Source organism: Protopterus annectens, chromosome 6.part1, assembly GCF_019279795.1.
Source record: "Protopterus annectens isolate FY-2018-M chromosome 6.part1, PAN1.0, whole genome shotgun sequence".
Taxonomy (NCBI): Eukaryota; Metazoa; Chordata; order Ceratodontiformes; family Protopteridae; genus Protopterus; species Protopterus annectens.
Window position 1 is genome coordinate 133,224,908 of NC_056738.1, and position 12,908 is coordinate 133,237,815.

Genomic DNA, 12,908 nt, shown 5'->3' on the forward strand with positions numbered 1-12,908 from the left:
TTTCAAACACTGTATAGGGCCAGAGATTTACATTTAACCTGGTCTTAGTTATAAATGTCAGGTTTACAAGAAGTAACATGTCAGACACCTAGCCTGGCTTGCTGCATACACTTCTGATGTTACGCAATGGAGCCCAAGACAGAGCTAGAACAGAAGAGGTTCCATATAAAAATTAACAACAGGAGTTCAGATTCATGAGTATTGCACTAAGTGGTCTTCTGTTACCATGTGGTTTTAACCTCTAGCAGCTACAGATGTTGTCAGGGTGTACCCTTCCACAGCACAGACAGCAAACATTCAGCCTCTCTCCCACCCACCACAATCCGACCCTTAGTTATGCCAATGCATCACCATATGAGAGAAAAAGAAGCTGGAAACATAAGTAATTCATAGGAGCAGATGATAAAAAGTTCATAGGTGTAAACAAGTCTCACTGTATAGTGCATACACTTCGTTTGATGAAAAATAAAAATATCTAAGCAGTAATAACTGACTGATCAAATAAAAGGAAATTCTGCACTTTGGTCCCAGGCAAAAAAGGCATTGTCTGTTTTGGTCCTGACTTTTGATCCAGTGATCACGTATACATTTGAAGAGCCCTTTTCTTAGGACACCGAACATAGTAACACTTTAGTGACACATGACAGGAGAACAGTCAAGCTGCTTAAGCAGCTAGAAAAAATAAAAATGGTGATCCTAAAATCAAGTGCAGTTCTTATACATGGTGCAGGGATGTTGTGTGTCGAAAGTACAGTTGTGTACACTTACCATAAATGTAGATCTTCGAGTGTCTTCACTGTTGCAGTCATGACTGTAGGGTTCTCCCCTGCCGGCATGCAGTCCTCGGTCGGCCAGAATCCCAAAGTCTGGGTCCGGCGTCGGCTGTTCAGCCATGCTCCCTGACGTCAGAGCGCCAGGAGTACAAAGCTGACAGCTGACACCATGTTTTCCAGTTTTTCTTGCCCCAGATGTCAGGAGTTCCAAAATGAGTAAGATCCCATACCCTTTGCAAATGCACCTCAGAAGGGTGAAAGAAAGGAACCACACAAAAAAAAATAAGAGGGGACAGGAGGGAGGGAAACCCAAACTGCAACAGTGAAGACACTCGAACATCTACATTTATGGTAAGTGTACACAACTGTACTGTTCATCGTGTTTCACTGTTGCAGTAATGACTGTAGGGTTGAATCCCAAAGCAGAATAAAAGGGAGGTGGTCATAAAGTACAGGGGGTGGCTAAAAGGCCCTGCAAGACTGCAGAAGCAAAGCCTGTCCTAGACTTAGAGTAAAGAGGTAGATTGTAGTGCTTAGAAAAAGTATGCACTGAACTCCAAGTTGCAGCTTCCAAAATGTCCTTGGTAGGAACTCCTCTGAGGAAGGCAGCTGAAGTGGCAGCAGCTCTGGTAGAGTGAGTCCTTATAGTCCCTGGGATTTGCTTTCCATGGTGTGAATAGCAAAATCTGATTCCATGAGCAATCCATTTGGAAATGGTCTGTTTTGAAATAGCTTTACCTTGGGAACTTGAAGCATAAGAAACAAACAATTGCTCTGATTTCCTGATGTCCTTGGTTCTGTCCAGGTAAAAACGTAGTTGTCTGTGTACATCCAAGGAAATCAAGATCCTTTCCCCCTTATTTTGAGGAGTGGGGAAAAATGTTGGCAAGTGAATAGTTTGATTTAAAGCCACTTTGGAAATCACCTTAGACATGAAAGTAGGATTAGTCCTTAAAGACACCCTGTCTTGATGAAAAATAATATAAGGTTCCACAGACATGAGAGCTTGCAACTCCAAAACTCTCCTGGCAGAGATCAGAGCTAACAAGATAACTGTCTTCCAAGATAAAAACTTGATGTCAGATGTGGCAGCAGGCTCAAAAGGAGGTAAGGTGAGGTTTTCCAAAACATAGTTGAGATCCCAAGCAGGAATGGGAGGAGATCTAGGGGGCCTTAAGTTCTTAGCTCCTCTGAGAAACTGTCTCATGAGCTGGTGGGAAAAGATTGGAGGGTCTGTATTATAATGAGCAGAAATAGTATAGGCATGTATCTTTATGGAAGAGAAAGAGAGAGACCCTTATGTAAGAGGTCTGTCAGGTAAAGTAAAATCAGAGGAATGTTAGGAATAAGAGGATCAGAATCCTGAGCCTGCATCCAGGAACAAAATCTTTTCCATTTTCCTGCATAAGATTTTCTAGTGCTAGGAAGTCTGGCTTCTAAAATGACATCCATAACCTGCTTGGGTAGGAGAGAATGAATCAAAGACCCTGGATTAACCAGGCCACCAGGCTGAGAGTTTTGACATGGGAGTGCAGAACCTGACCCTGGTGTTGGGACAGAAGGTTCGGAGTCTGTGGTAAAACCCAAGGGGGCTCCAGACAAAGGTTTTTCAGTGTTGCGTACCAAAACTGTCGAGGCCAATTTGGGGCCAGCAAGATTATCATCTTGGGCTTGTCCTGTTTGATCTTTAATAATACCCACGGAAGAAGAGGAAGAGGCAGAAAGGCATATCCTGAGAGGTTTCTCCAACTGAATGATAGTGCATCCACTGTCCAAGCCAGTTCGTGGAATGTCCTGGTGCAACAAATCTGTAGTTGATGATTGAGGTGGGATGCAAAGAGGTCGATGTGAGGACATTCCCAGACTGCTGTAATCATCTTGAATATTTCGGTGTCCAGCATCCATTCGTGTGGGTCTGATAGATTTCTCCTCGGACTGTCTGCCAGGAAGTTTTGCTTCCCTGGTAGAAACTGAGCTTGAAGGTCCAGTTTGCAAGCTAGAGCTGTGTTCCAAAAATTCATGGCTAGTCTGCAAAGGGGATAGGAATGAGATCCCCCTTGCTTGTTTATCTACCACATAACTGTGGTGTTGTCTGATAGTATCAGTAGTTGTCCTATTTGTAGAAGATTCCTGAAGGCCAACAGAGCTTTCTGAATGGCTAACATTTCCTTTAAATTGATATGCAGGTGCTTCTGATCCTTTGTCCAAAGGCCCTGCAGACAGTTGCCCTGAAAATGGCTTCCCATGCATAATCTGAGGCGTCCGTGGTTAGTATCTGAGTGGCAGGAGGCAGACAGAAGGGTTTTCCTTTGTTTAGATTACATGCCTTGGGCCACCAAAGGAATTCCTTTTGAAGACAAGGCAGGACGAAGATCTGTATGTCTAAACTGTGGCAATGCTGAGACCATACACTTTTTAGGTACCACTGTATTTTCCTCATATGTAGTCTTGCATATGGTACAAGAAGGATGCAGGAGGCCATGTAACCCAAAGCCTGCAGGAATCTCCTTGCAGATAGCTGAGTTAATGTTGCCAAAGTTTTGAAAGTTGAAGCCAGCTGTAATTGTTTTTCGTATGTCAGAAATGCCATCTGGGTTGTTGTGTTTAGAGAAGCACCCAGAAAAATTATCTGTTGTAAGGGTGTCAAATTTGACTTTTTTATGTTTTCAGTGAATCCCAGGAACTTGAGAAGATTCTGAACAAACTCTAGATGCTGGAGTAAGACATCCTTGCTGTCTGCCTGAATAAGACAGTCATCCAGATAAGGGTAAATTTGAATTCCCTTGAGTCTGCAATAAGCTACTACTGGAGCCAGGCATTTGGTGAAGACCCTGGGTGCAGTAGACAATCCAAAGGGCAGTGCAGAGAATTGATAGTGCCTCGATCCGGCCTTGAACCTGAGGTATTTTCTGCATTCCTGCCTGATGGGAATGTGTAAATATGCCTCCTTTAAATCCAAAGTTACCAACCATGCATTTTTGGTCAGCATTGGAAGTATCTGCTGTAGAGTAAGCGTCTTGAATTTTGGTATCTCGAGAAAAGTGTTCAAGACTGACAGATCAGAATGGGTCTCCATGAATTTTGCTTCCTGGGGACTAGAAAGAGCCTTGAGTAAAAACCTTGTCCCATCTCTGAAAGTGGAACTAGTTCTATGGCTTTCATAGCCAAGAGAGCTTCCACCTGGTTTAAGGCCTCTAACCATTGATGTTTTGGAAGATCTGGCCATCCGCTTGGTCTTGGTAGGGTATGAAAATGGAATTTGTAACCTCTTGAAACCACATCCAGAACCCACTTGTCTTGGGTTATATGAGTCCAATTTAGGTGAAAAAGAGAAAGTTTTCCTCCGAGAGGGGCTTCCAGGCAAGAAGTTCCTGCAGCCCAACAGAGGGAGTCATTGAGTCTGTTTTCTATGAGCTTACGACCTGTCCTCTCCTCCCCTAGGGGTGGAAGCAGTCCACTGTTTTGGTCTATAAGAGGCTTGCGTTTGAGGCCTTCCTCGGGAGCGTCTGTATCTACCCCTCTGAGGCCTGTCTGAATTGGGAAAGGACCAATTTTGTGTAGGCCAATTCCTACTAAATCTGGGTGGCTGTACTTGTAAGAAATCTTTAACTGTTTGCATGGATTTTGCCTTGTTCTCCATCTTCTTTATCACCTCTTCAGCTTTAGATCCAAATAAAACATTATGCTGAACAGGAGCATCCAATAATTTAGCTTTTACTTGATCTGGCAAATTTTGTTCCTTTAACCATGCATGCCTTCTAATGACTGTGCCAGAGGCAGCAGCCCTACAACACCAAGGCATCAAATCCAGTGTAAACCATGCTTCCCAACTTGTTCAGTGGCATGCATTAAGTCATGTAATTCCTTATCATCTGCACAGGCGGAAATGGAAGTTAGCTTTTGTTTTAAAACAGACAAGAGAAATTGCTGGTATTTCAGCATATGAAACTGACAGTTTAAAGCCCTAATAGATAAAGTAGCAGAAGTGTACACTTTTTTGCCCCATCTTTCTAAAGATCTGGAATCCTTCTCAGTGGGAATGGGGTTTTTAGCAGAAGCGGCCTTAACCCCCTTAGGACCCGGAGAAATGGTTTCAGCGTCAGCAGTAGGATTCTTGTATAAAAACTGGTGGGAATAAGAAACCCTATAATATCTGTCTGGCTTAACAGGAGTTGGAGGAAAAAAGTCAGGAGTTAAGTTAGCCTCCGAAAAAGCATCATCCACAATATCCAAAATGGGAGGGATAGCCAGGGGTCTATGTTGGGGAAGAAGAAGAAAATCCCTTAGTCTTTTCTTAGATTCCGAGTACTCCTGTCCTTCCCAGTGAAAATGTTCCCTCATTTCATGCAAAGTTTCCCCAAAAGAGAAATACTCAGGGGGAGAAGCTGAAGGAATGGATTCCTCAGCATCAGAATCCTCATAAGGAGGGAAAGAATATTCCTGGTCAGAAGAAGAAACTGAAGAAACAGAAGCCTGATCAGAGGAGTCATAATAAACTTCCTGCCTTGGCCTTTTATCTGGAGGGGGATGTGAACCCCTAATCATAGTAAGTAAGTCCTCCGCCATCTTAAGTAACTGTTTCTGAGACTTGGGTGCCGGATCAGAAGAGGCCTGGGCTGCAGTCTTTGATTTGGAAGGAGGCTTTGCCTTTATTAGAAGCTGAGTAGGCCTGAAAACCCCTTCGGAAGCCGGTACCTGCACAGCGGCTCCGGACCCATCCGAAGGAGCATTGTCCGAAGGTCCTGCAACAGAAATATTCAAAGGCCTAGTTGGCTCCTCGTGGGAGTCTGTTTTGGCCATTGGTTCCGAAATGGCTGAAGACAGGGGCTGCAAAAGCACCTCACTGACGACGGCCGAACCTGAAGCTGGCTCTGCTTGTACAACATCGTCTGATTTGGACCTCGGAGGCCTGTCTTTATCCTTGCGTCGTTTGTGAACTCCAGTAGCCGGAACCGTATCCGATGACATTTTATAATTAAAACACCTACCGAAGTAATGAAATGCAAAATCGTACCTTCGTTTAATCATACGTTGATTGAATCTAGCATAAAACCGACAACTAGCTACGTCGTGGTCAGGGCCTAAGCAAGGAATACAGTAAGAATGAAAATCCTTATGAGGTATTTGCTTCCCACATGAAATACAATTATTAACTTTTTCTGACATCGGACTGGAGCAAGAAAAAAGTTTCCCCAACTGGGTACTTAGCTTTGAGTAGGAGAAGAAAGTCTTCGGACTGAAGTACGTTTATAAAAAATTGTCAGGAGTCAGCCGACCGGCACTTGCGAACTGCTATCACCGCACGGCAAGAAAGACTGGAGAACATGGCGTCAGCTGTCAGCTTTGTACTCCTGGCGCTCTGACTTCAGGGAGCGTGGCTGAACAGCCGATGCCGGACCCAGACTTTGGGATTCTGGCCGACCGAGGACTGCCTGCCGGCAGGGGAGAACCCTACAGTCATGACTGCAACAGTGAAACACGATGAACATCAAATAAAACATGCAAGCTTCAGGCTTGGGAACTCAACATAACAGTCATTTGAGAGGGCATAATAGCATCACACCCAAAGTGATCCTGAGTCCATCATCATTCTTTCTTACATCTAACACCATGGGTATACAGCCCCTGCTGCCCTTTAGCCCTAAGGTCCACATACATTTTTACACTTGTTTTTTCTTACCATTAGTCTAATCTTCTGTATAGTGCATTTCATGCCACTGCAAATGTACAATACCACCCTGTCTTTGAAAGCCCTGTGTCTTTTACACCCTGAATCCGGGTATCACCATATGCAATACAGCAAATATTTACTTTATGATTGCAATGCTTTTGTCACTTTCTACACTGACAGTTTGTTTGTTTGTTTGTGTCTTTCGGCTTTTTCCCAGTTAGGGGTCACCACAGCGGAACTCCTGGACAATAATGATTGGCAGTAGATTTTTACGTGCTGGCTTGCCGGGCCTAACGCACAACCTTCAATGAAGGAACGCCCATTCACGCATGTCGCCACACAGAAGACGCTCTAACTGAGAATCGAATGGGCAACGTCTAACTGTGAGGCGACAACGCTACCGCAGCACCACCACCACCTCATTATTTAAACATATGGTACTGCAAAATATGATCTTTTGCACACCACGTCTGCCATCTCTCCTTTCTTGCTTTCTGTTTTCTTTTCCTCCCTTCATATTCCCTGTGCTCCATATGGACTTCACTAGTCCAACTTCTCTAACCCCTTCAGTTTAAAGTGACTTTCATTTAATATGTTTCCTGTCCAGCTTTCAGCATATCCTTGAAATGTAAGTTTAAGTGCTAGTATTTCCCAGAACAAAACATTTATGAACCTAACATGAACTTCCCCAGTCATCACTCTCACAGGAAAATTCTCTATGCCTCTTTTTCTATACAAGTAGGACAAAAAGTACCACAGCACTTCTAATAAAATCACAGAGATCTTACATTTGTGCAAAATTTCATAAATTCTAAACAGAGAACAGTAATCACTTCAGCTGTCTCATTAGCAACTTGTTTGCCTCCACATTGTTTTGTACAACAGGCCTACATCACACACTTTGCATGCAATTCAATATAAAATGTAGCATTTCCTGAAACGCTAGACTGCATGGAACATGGCTCAGACAAATATATATGTTGGTATGAAATAGAAGTGGGAAAGTAAATGAGCAGCAGGGCCTACTACAAATGGGAGCGGTGATCCTGGTGCTCTAACAAGCTGCAAATGTCCTTGTGACTGGAAAGTAAGACTATGAAGAATAAAAAAAACAACTTCAGTGCAAAAATGGCATCAAATACACATTTATTTATTTTTCTGAATACTTCATGGGTGGATTATTTATTTAATTATTTGTTTACTGGGAAAAGTCCAACTTGGAATGAAGCCAATTTTCAGTGGAGGCCCAGGGAGAAACGCTCCAGATGCATGTCTTTGTAATGTGGGAGGAAACCGGAGTACTCAGAGGAAACCCACATGAACGCAGAGAGGACATGCAGACTCCGCACAGAAGGCACCCCAGCCGAGAATCGAACTAGAGAACCTCTTGCTGTGAGATGATAACGCTACCGCTGCACCACTGTGCCGCCCAAGCTTCAAGGACTCCTTTACAATCATGACCCAAGTACAAGATGTTAACAAAAGATGCACCGAAACTTTACCAGTACACATAAAGTACTAAGTTAGAAGTACAAATGGTTAGGCACACACACGGTTAGATCAGGACAAAGATATAATGCCAAATTACAAGATTTGACACTTCCAAGAAACATTTCCAAGCAATTGCTAAAGTGATCTGTACCAAAAAGAAGGACATTACAGAGAAAAGATCCAGAATCAAAGACTGTATTTTTTCCATCTTGAGGAACACTTGCAGTATATATGTATGAAAAACCTTCACAGAACATTAATGCATGTAATATATTTTTTCATTAAAAGAAATAAAAAAACATTTAGCCTTCAATTAAAAAAAGTATAATAACATAATGATGAACTTAAGTCTTTTAACATTAAAATAGCATGAATATATTGCTTACTTCTTTTTGAAAGGTAGAATGATTAGATGTTTATCAAGTCCAAAGATGCCAAATGAAATAAAGCCCTGAAAGGAAAAGGTGCAACTGTGTAAATAAACTTAGCAAACAGTATATGCTATAACAGATCACGCTGCAGTAGCCCAAGCTATTTTGGGCTATAGCCCGTCAAGGATATGACCAACCTGCCAGCTTATCAAAACTAAAAGGGCACCTTCCACGTGCTGTAACTGTCAGAGGCTCAAGCAGAGCTCCATATAAAAAGCAGTTAGAGCACTAAAAGATCCAGAGCTTTCTTGTCCCAAGAAGGGAGGCAATAGCCCTGAAAGGAAAAATGCTACGAAACATAAAACAAGAGTAAATATATACATAAAGTATATACATCAATACTATAGCAATACAAAAAAAAATAATAAAGAAGGAGGTTGGAGGAGGGGGGGACAGCTACAGCAACAGTGATCAATTAGAACGTCTACTATTATGGCACGTTTACTTAGAGAATTGTACTATGTTTAACATTAGATCACTGTTGCAGTAGCCCAAGTTATTCAAGTAAATTACCACAGTTTAGAAGTCAAAAAGGGAGGAGGACGTAAATTAAGAATCCAGGAGACCTGTAGAATTATTTTCTGGACTTAAGAAAGGAAGCCAATTTATAATGCTTTGTAAAAGCATGTTCAGAGGAGCAAGTTGCTACCTCTAGAATATTTTGAGTCCACTCCTTTTCAGAAACCCACAGAAGATGCCACAACCCTGGTGGAATGGGCTCTAAACATCCCTGGAAGTGGCTTGTTATGGTGATAGTACAAAAATGAAACATTATGAGACAACTATCTAGAAACTGAGCTTTGATACTGGCTGTCCTTTCATCTTGCCTTCATAGGAGACAAACAGCTGACTGGCTTTCAAGAAGGATGGAATTTTGTCTATGTAGTATCTGACTGGCTTGTGGAAACACAGATTATGAAGAATTCTTCCTCTCCAATTTCTGAGTTCTGGAAAAAAGACAAAGAGATTAACAGACTGGTTCAAGGTAAACTCTGAAATAACAAACTAATGCAACAACTTGGAGAAAAACAGCTAGAAATCCAAACAAATACCAGTGAAAACACTAGTTGCAAAATGGGTCCAAAAACAGGCACTGCTGGTGAAGGAAGATGCCACAAATTTATTTAAGCTTGTGTAATGCACAATACAGCTTTTCATCTGTGTTCAACAGACTTCATCAGAATCTAGAAAACACATATCACATCAAAATTCTGCTTTTAAATGATTCTCCCCTTACATAAAATAGCTGTAATCAGGTCTTATAAGTATAACACTCAAATAAAACATTCCAAAGGTGGTATGTGTACATGTATATATACATATACATATATATATATATATATATATATATATATATATATATATATATATATTAAGAATCAACAATGCTAAATACAAACATACAAAATTGAGCTTAGTTTAAATAACCAACCTATAATATATTTATTTTAAAATACAACACAAAAATTGTTTTATTCCAAAAATGCACACAAAACAACACGAGAGAATGGTAATATTTATTAGCCCTTGTTTTTAGCACTGGAACTAGGGACAGGTTGTTATTAATCTCCGGGTAGTGTGTGGCATCCAACTTTACTTGCCACCACAACTCCCTCACCTCTAGATGATCTTTCCATGCCCCCCTCTTGGGTTAGGTGTCACATTCTCTAATATATGAAATGAAAATCCTTTGTAGTTAGAACAATTAATGGAGTGTCTACATAAAGCATTGTTAATGTGTTTTGCTCCTATTTCATACCCATGTTCATAAATTCACTTTTTAAGACACCTCTCCAACTTCCCGACCTAAAAAGCTGGGCAAGTACTATAAGTAGCTAAACAGACCACTCCTTTACTAGTGCGGTTTACATACCTAGGATATATAGTAGTCTTAGCTGCATATTTCATGTAAACAACTGATTGTTTTAAAATATGTTTACATTCTACACAGTTGCCACCTTTTTTTCATACCCTTGTTGTCTCCCTTACTACCTGTGTTGTTTTCCATAATATTCTTTAAATTGGGGGCCCTTTTATAGCTGACTAGCAGTCTATTCCTGACAACTTCTTTCACTTTTTCATCAGATGTCAAGATCCCCCAATATTTTTCACCAGTATTTTTAATAACTGTGGTCCCCGCACTATATTTTAGAACAAAATCCCTTGTAAGTTCCTCTTATTTGTGTGTTCACCTACAATATTCTCTCCATCTCCACCAATATTGCTTGTGGGTGTACATGTATTGTTGGGCCTCACATCTGTTAAACCTTTTCCCAACAAAGATTCATATTTATTTCCCCAGTTGTTATAAACATAATCACTAATATTCTTTATTAGTGAATAGGGGTAGTCCCTTTCTAAACACATTTTCTCAAGTTTTTTCCTTTCTTCATCAAATATATCTTTACTGGATTATCATCATAGCCAACCTAATGAACTGGCCTTTCACCAAACATTTCTTTTGGAAGAGTGGGTGAGCACTGACAAAATGGAAGCAGTTGTTAGAAATGGTGGGTTTGTGGTACATATTACAGGCAAAAGCAAGATTGTTCTTACTAAGGGTAATATCCAAATAATTAATGGTGTGTTTTCCTATTTGGTGTGTAAATCTTAAGAAATGGGAAGAACTATTGATGCATTCCATAAAATTTTCAATTTGTGGGGTACCTCCACCCCATAAAATAAAAACTATCGTCCAGGAACCTCAGATATAATTTTATATGTTCCTGGAATAGGGAGAATAACACATACTCCTTTTCCCATGTCAGCATAATAAGGTTTACAAAAATGGGAGCACATGTTGCCCCCATAGCCACCTCTTTTTCCTGTTTAAAGATGTTACCTTCAAACCACTCTTATTTACTAACAAAGACAATTTCCATACACTCCAAAATAAGGCTGACTTTTTCGGGGTCCAAAACTTCCAAATTTAAAAGTGCCCATTAAACATATCTAGGCCCTCTTTTTGGGGGTATACATTGTCCTTCTTAATAATTAATTAACCTTTTCTAACAGCTACCTCTATTTGGCAGTGTTTGGTGAAGAAAGGAAAAAAAACTTGAGAAAATGTTTTTCGAAAGGGACTAACCCTATTCACTGATAAATAATATTATTGATTATGTTTATAACAACTGGGGAAATAAATATGAACCTTTGTTGTGAATAGGTTTAACAGGTGTGAGGCCCAACAATACATATACAATCCTCAAGAAATACAGGCGAAAATGCACAGATTATTGTGCGTGAACCCACAGTTAAGAAAGAATTTACAAGGGCCTCTGTTCTAGAATATAGTGCGGGGTCCACTATTATTAAAAACACTGTTGACAAATATTGTAGGCTCTCGGCATATGAAGAAAAAGTGAAAGAAGTTGTGGGGAATTGACCTCCCCCAATTTAAAGAAGGTTTTGGGAAACAACACAAGTAAGGGCTAAATAAGGATACAAAAATGTGGCAGCTCTGTGCAACATAAACATATTTTAGAACAACAAGTTGTTTACTTGAAAGATGTAGCTAAGATTACTATATACCCTAGATATGGAAACTGCACTAGTAAAGGAGTGGTCTATTTAGCTACCTGTAGTACATGCCCAGCTTTTTATGTCGGGAAGATGGAGAGGTGTCTTAAAAAGCAAATTTATTAACATAGGTATGAAATAGGAGCAAAAATCCTTAACAGCACTTTGGATATATTTTTCTGAGGTGCAAGCCAAAACCAGTGGTCTTTGGTTGACCAAGTTTGCAGATGAATGCAAGCTGGATGCTGTCTTAAATTCCCCTAGTAATGTGAACATCCTCCAAGAGGCCCTGACCCAAACTAATAACTGGTGCGAGAAGCATGGCCTCATACTGAATGCCAAAAAATGCATCATTATCCCCTTTGGGGAAAATGGCATCCCACTAATTATAACATTAATAACAATGTACTAAGCATGCAATCAGTTGTGAGGGACTTGTGCGCCCAGGTTGACAGCAACCTGAATTTTGACCACCAAATTGCCTCCATTGTATGTAAGGCTTTCTACATGGCCAACCTCATAAGGAAGGGAACATGGAGGTCATAGCATTCTTGTACTCCTCCCTTATCAGACCCATTATCAAGTACAATGCCCCCTTCAGCATGTACCTTGCCAAGCACATACAGCAGCTGCAGAGACCACAGAGGCTCTTGACCAGGAAAATCCAGGGTCCCAAACACCTATCCTATACAGATAGGCTAAAATCCCTGTCCCTCTACTCAGTCTTGTACAGACTGCTCAGAGGTGACCTGTGTCTGGCATACAAGGCCATCTCAGACCCAGCCTTGATAGAGTTTCTGTACATCTGTAAATCAAACTCCACTTACTCAACCTGCTAGCAAAGCCTCAACCTGGTCTGAGACATTTATAGAACTTATTGGCAGGACAGATCCGTGTCTCAAAGACTCCCCCATCTGTGGAATAGACTCCCTCTCCATGTCAAGCAGAGTACTAGCTCTCTTTAAGAGGAACTTGGACGACTGGATGGGAAACAGAAAATACACCTCTGGGATCCCACCTTAG

General features: G+C 41.0%; 1 protein-coding gene across 3 annotated transcripts in view; it reads right to left on the bottom strand.

The window, feature by feature from the left end:
- Window positions 1-12,908, bottom strand: part of GPR155 (G protein-coupled receptor 155) — a 782,878-nt gene that overhangs the window by 136,181 nt on the left and 633,789 nt on the right. For all 3 annotated transcript variants that reach the window (XM_044075558.1, XM_044075557.1, XM_044075559.1), the window contains exon 14: window positions 8,322-8,386. In XM_044075558.1, the coding sequence (XP_043931493.1) occupies window positions 8,322-8,386 (65 nt within the window). The remainder of the gene's footprint in view (window positions 1-8,321; window positions 8,387-12,908) is intronic.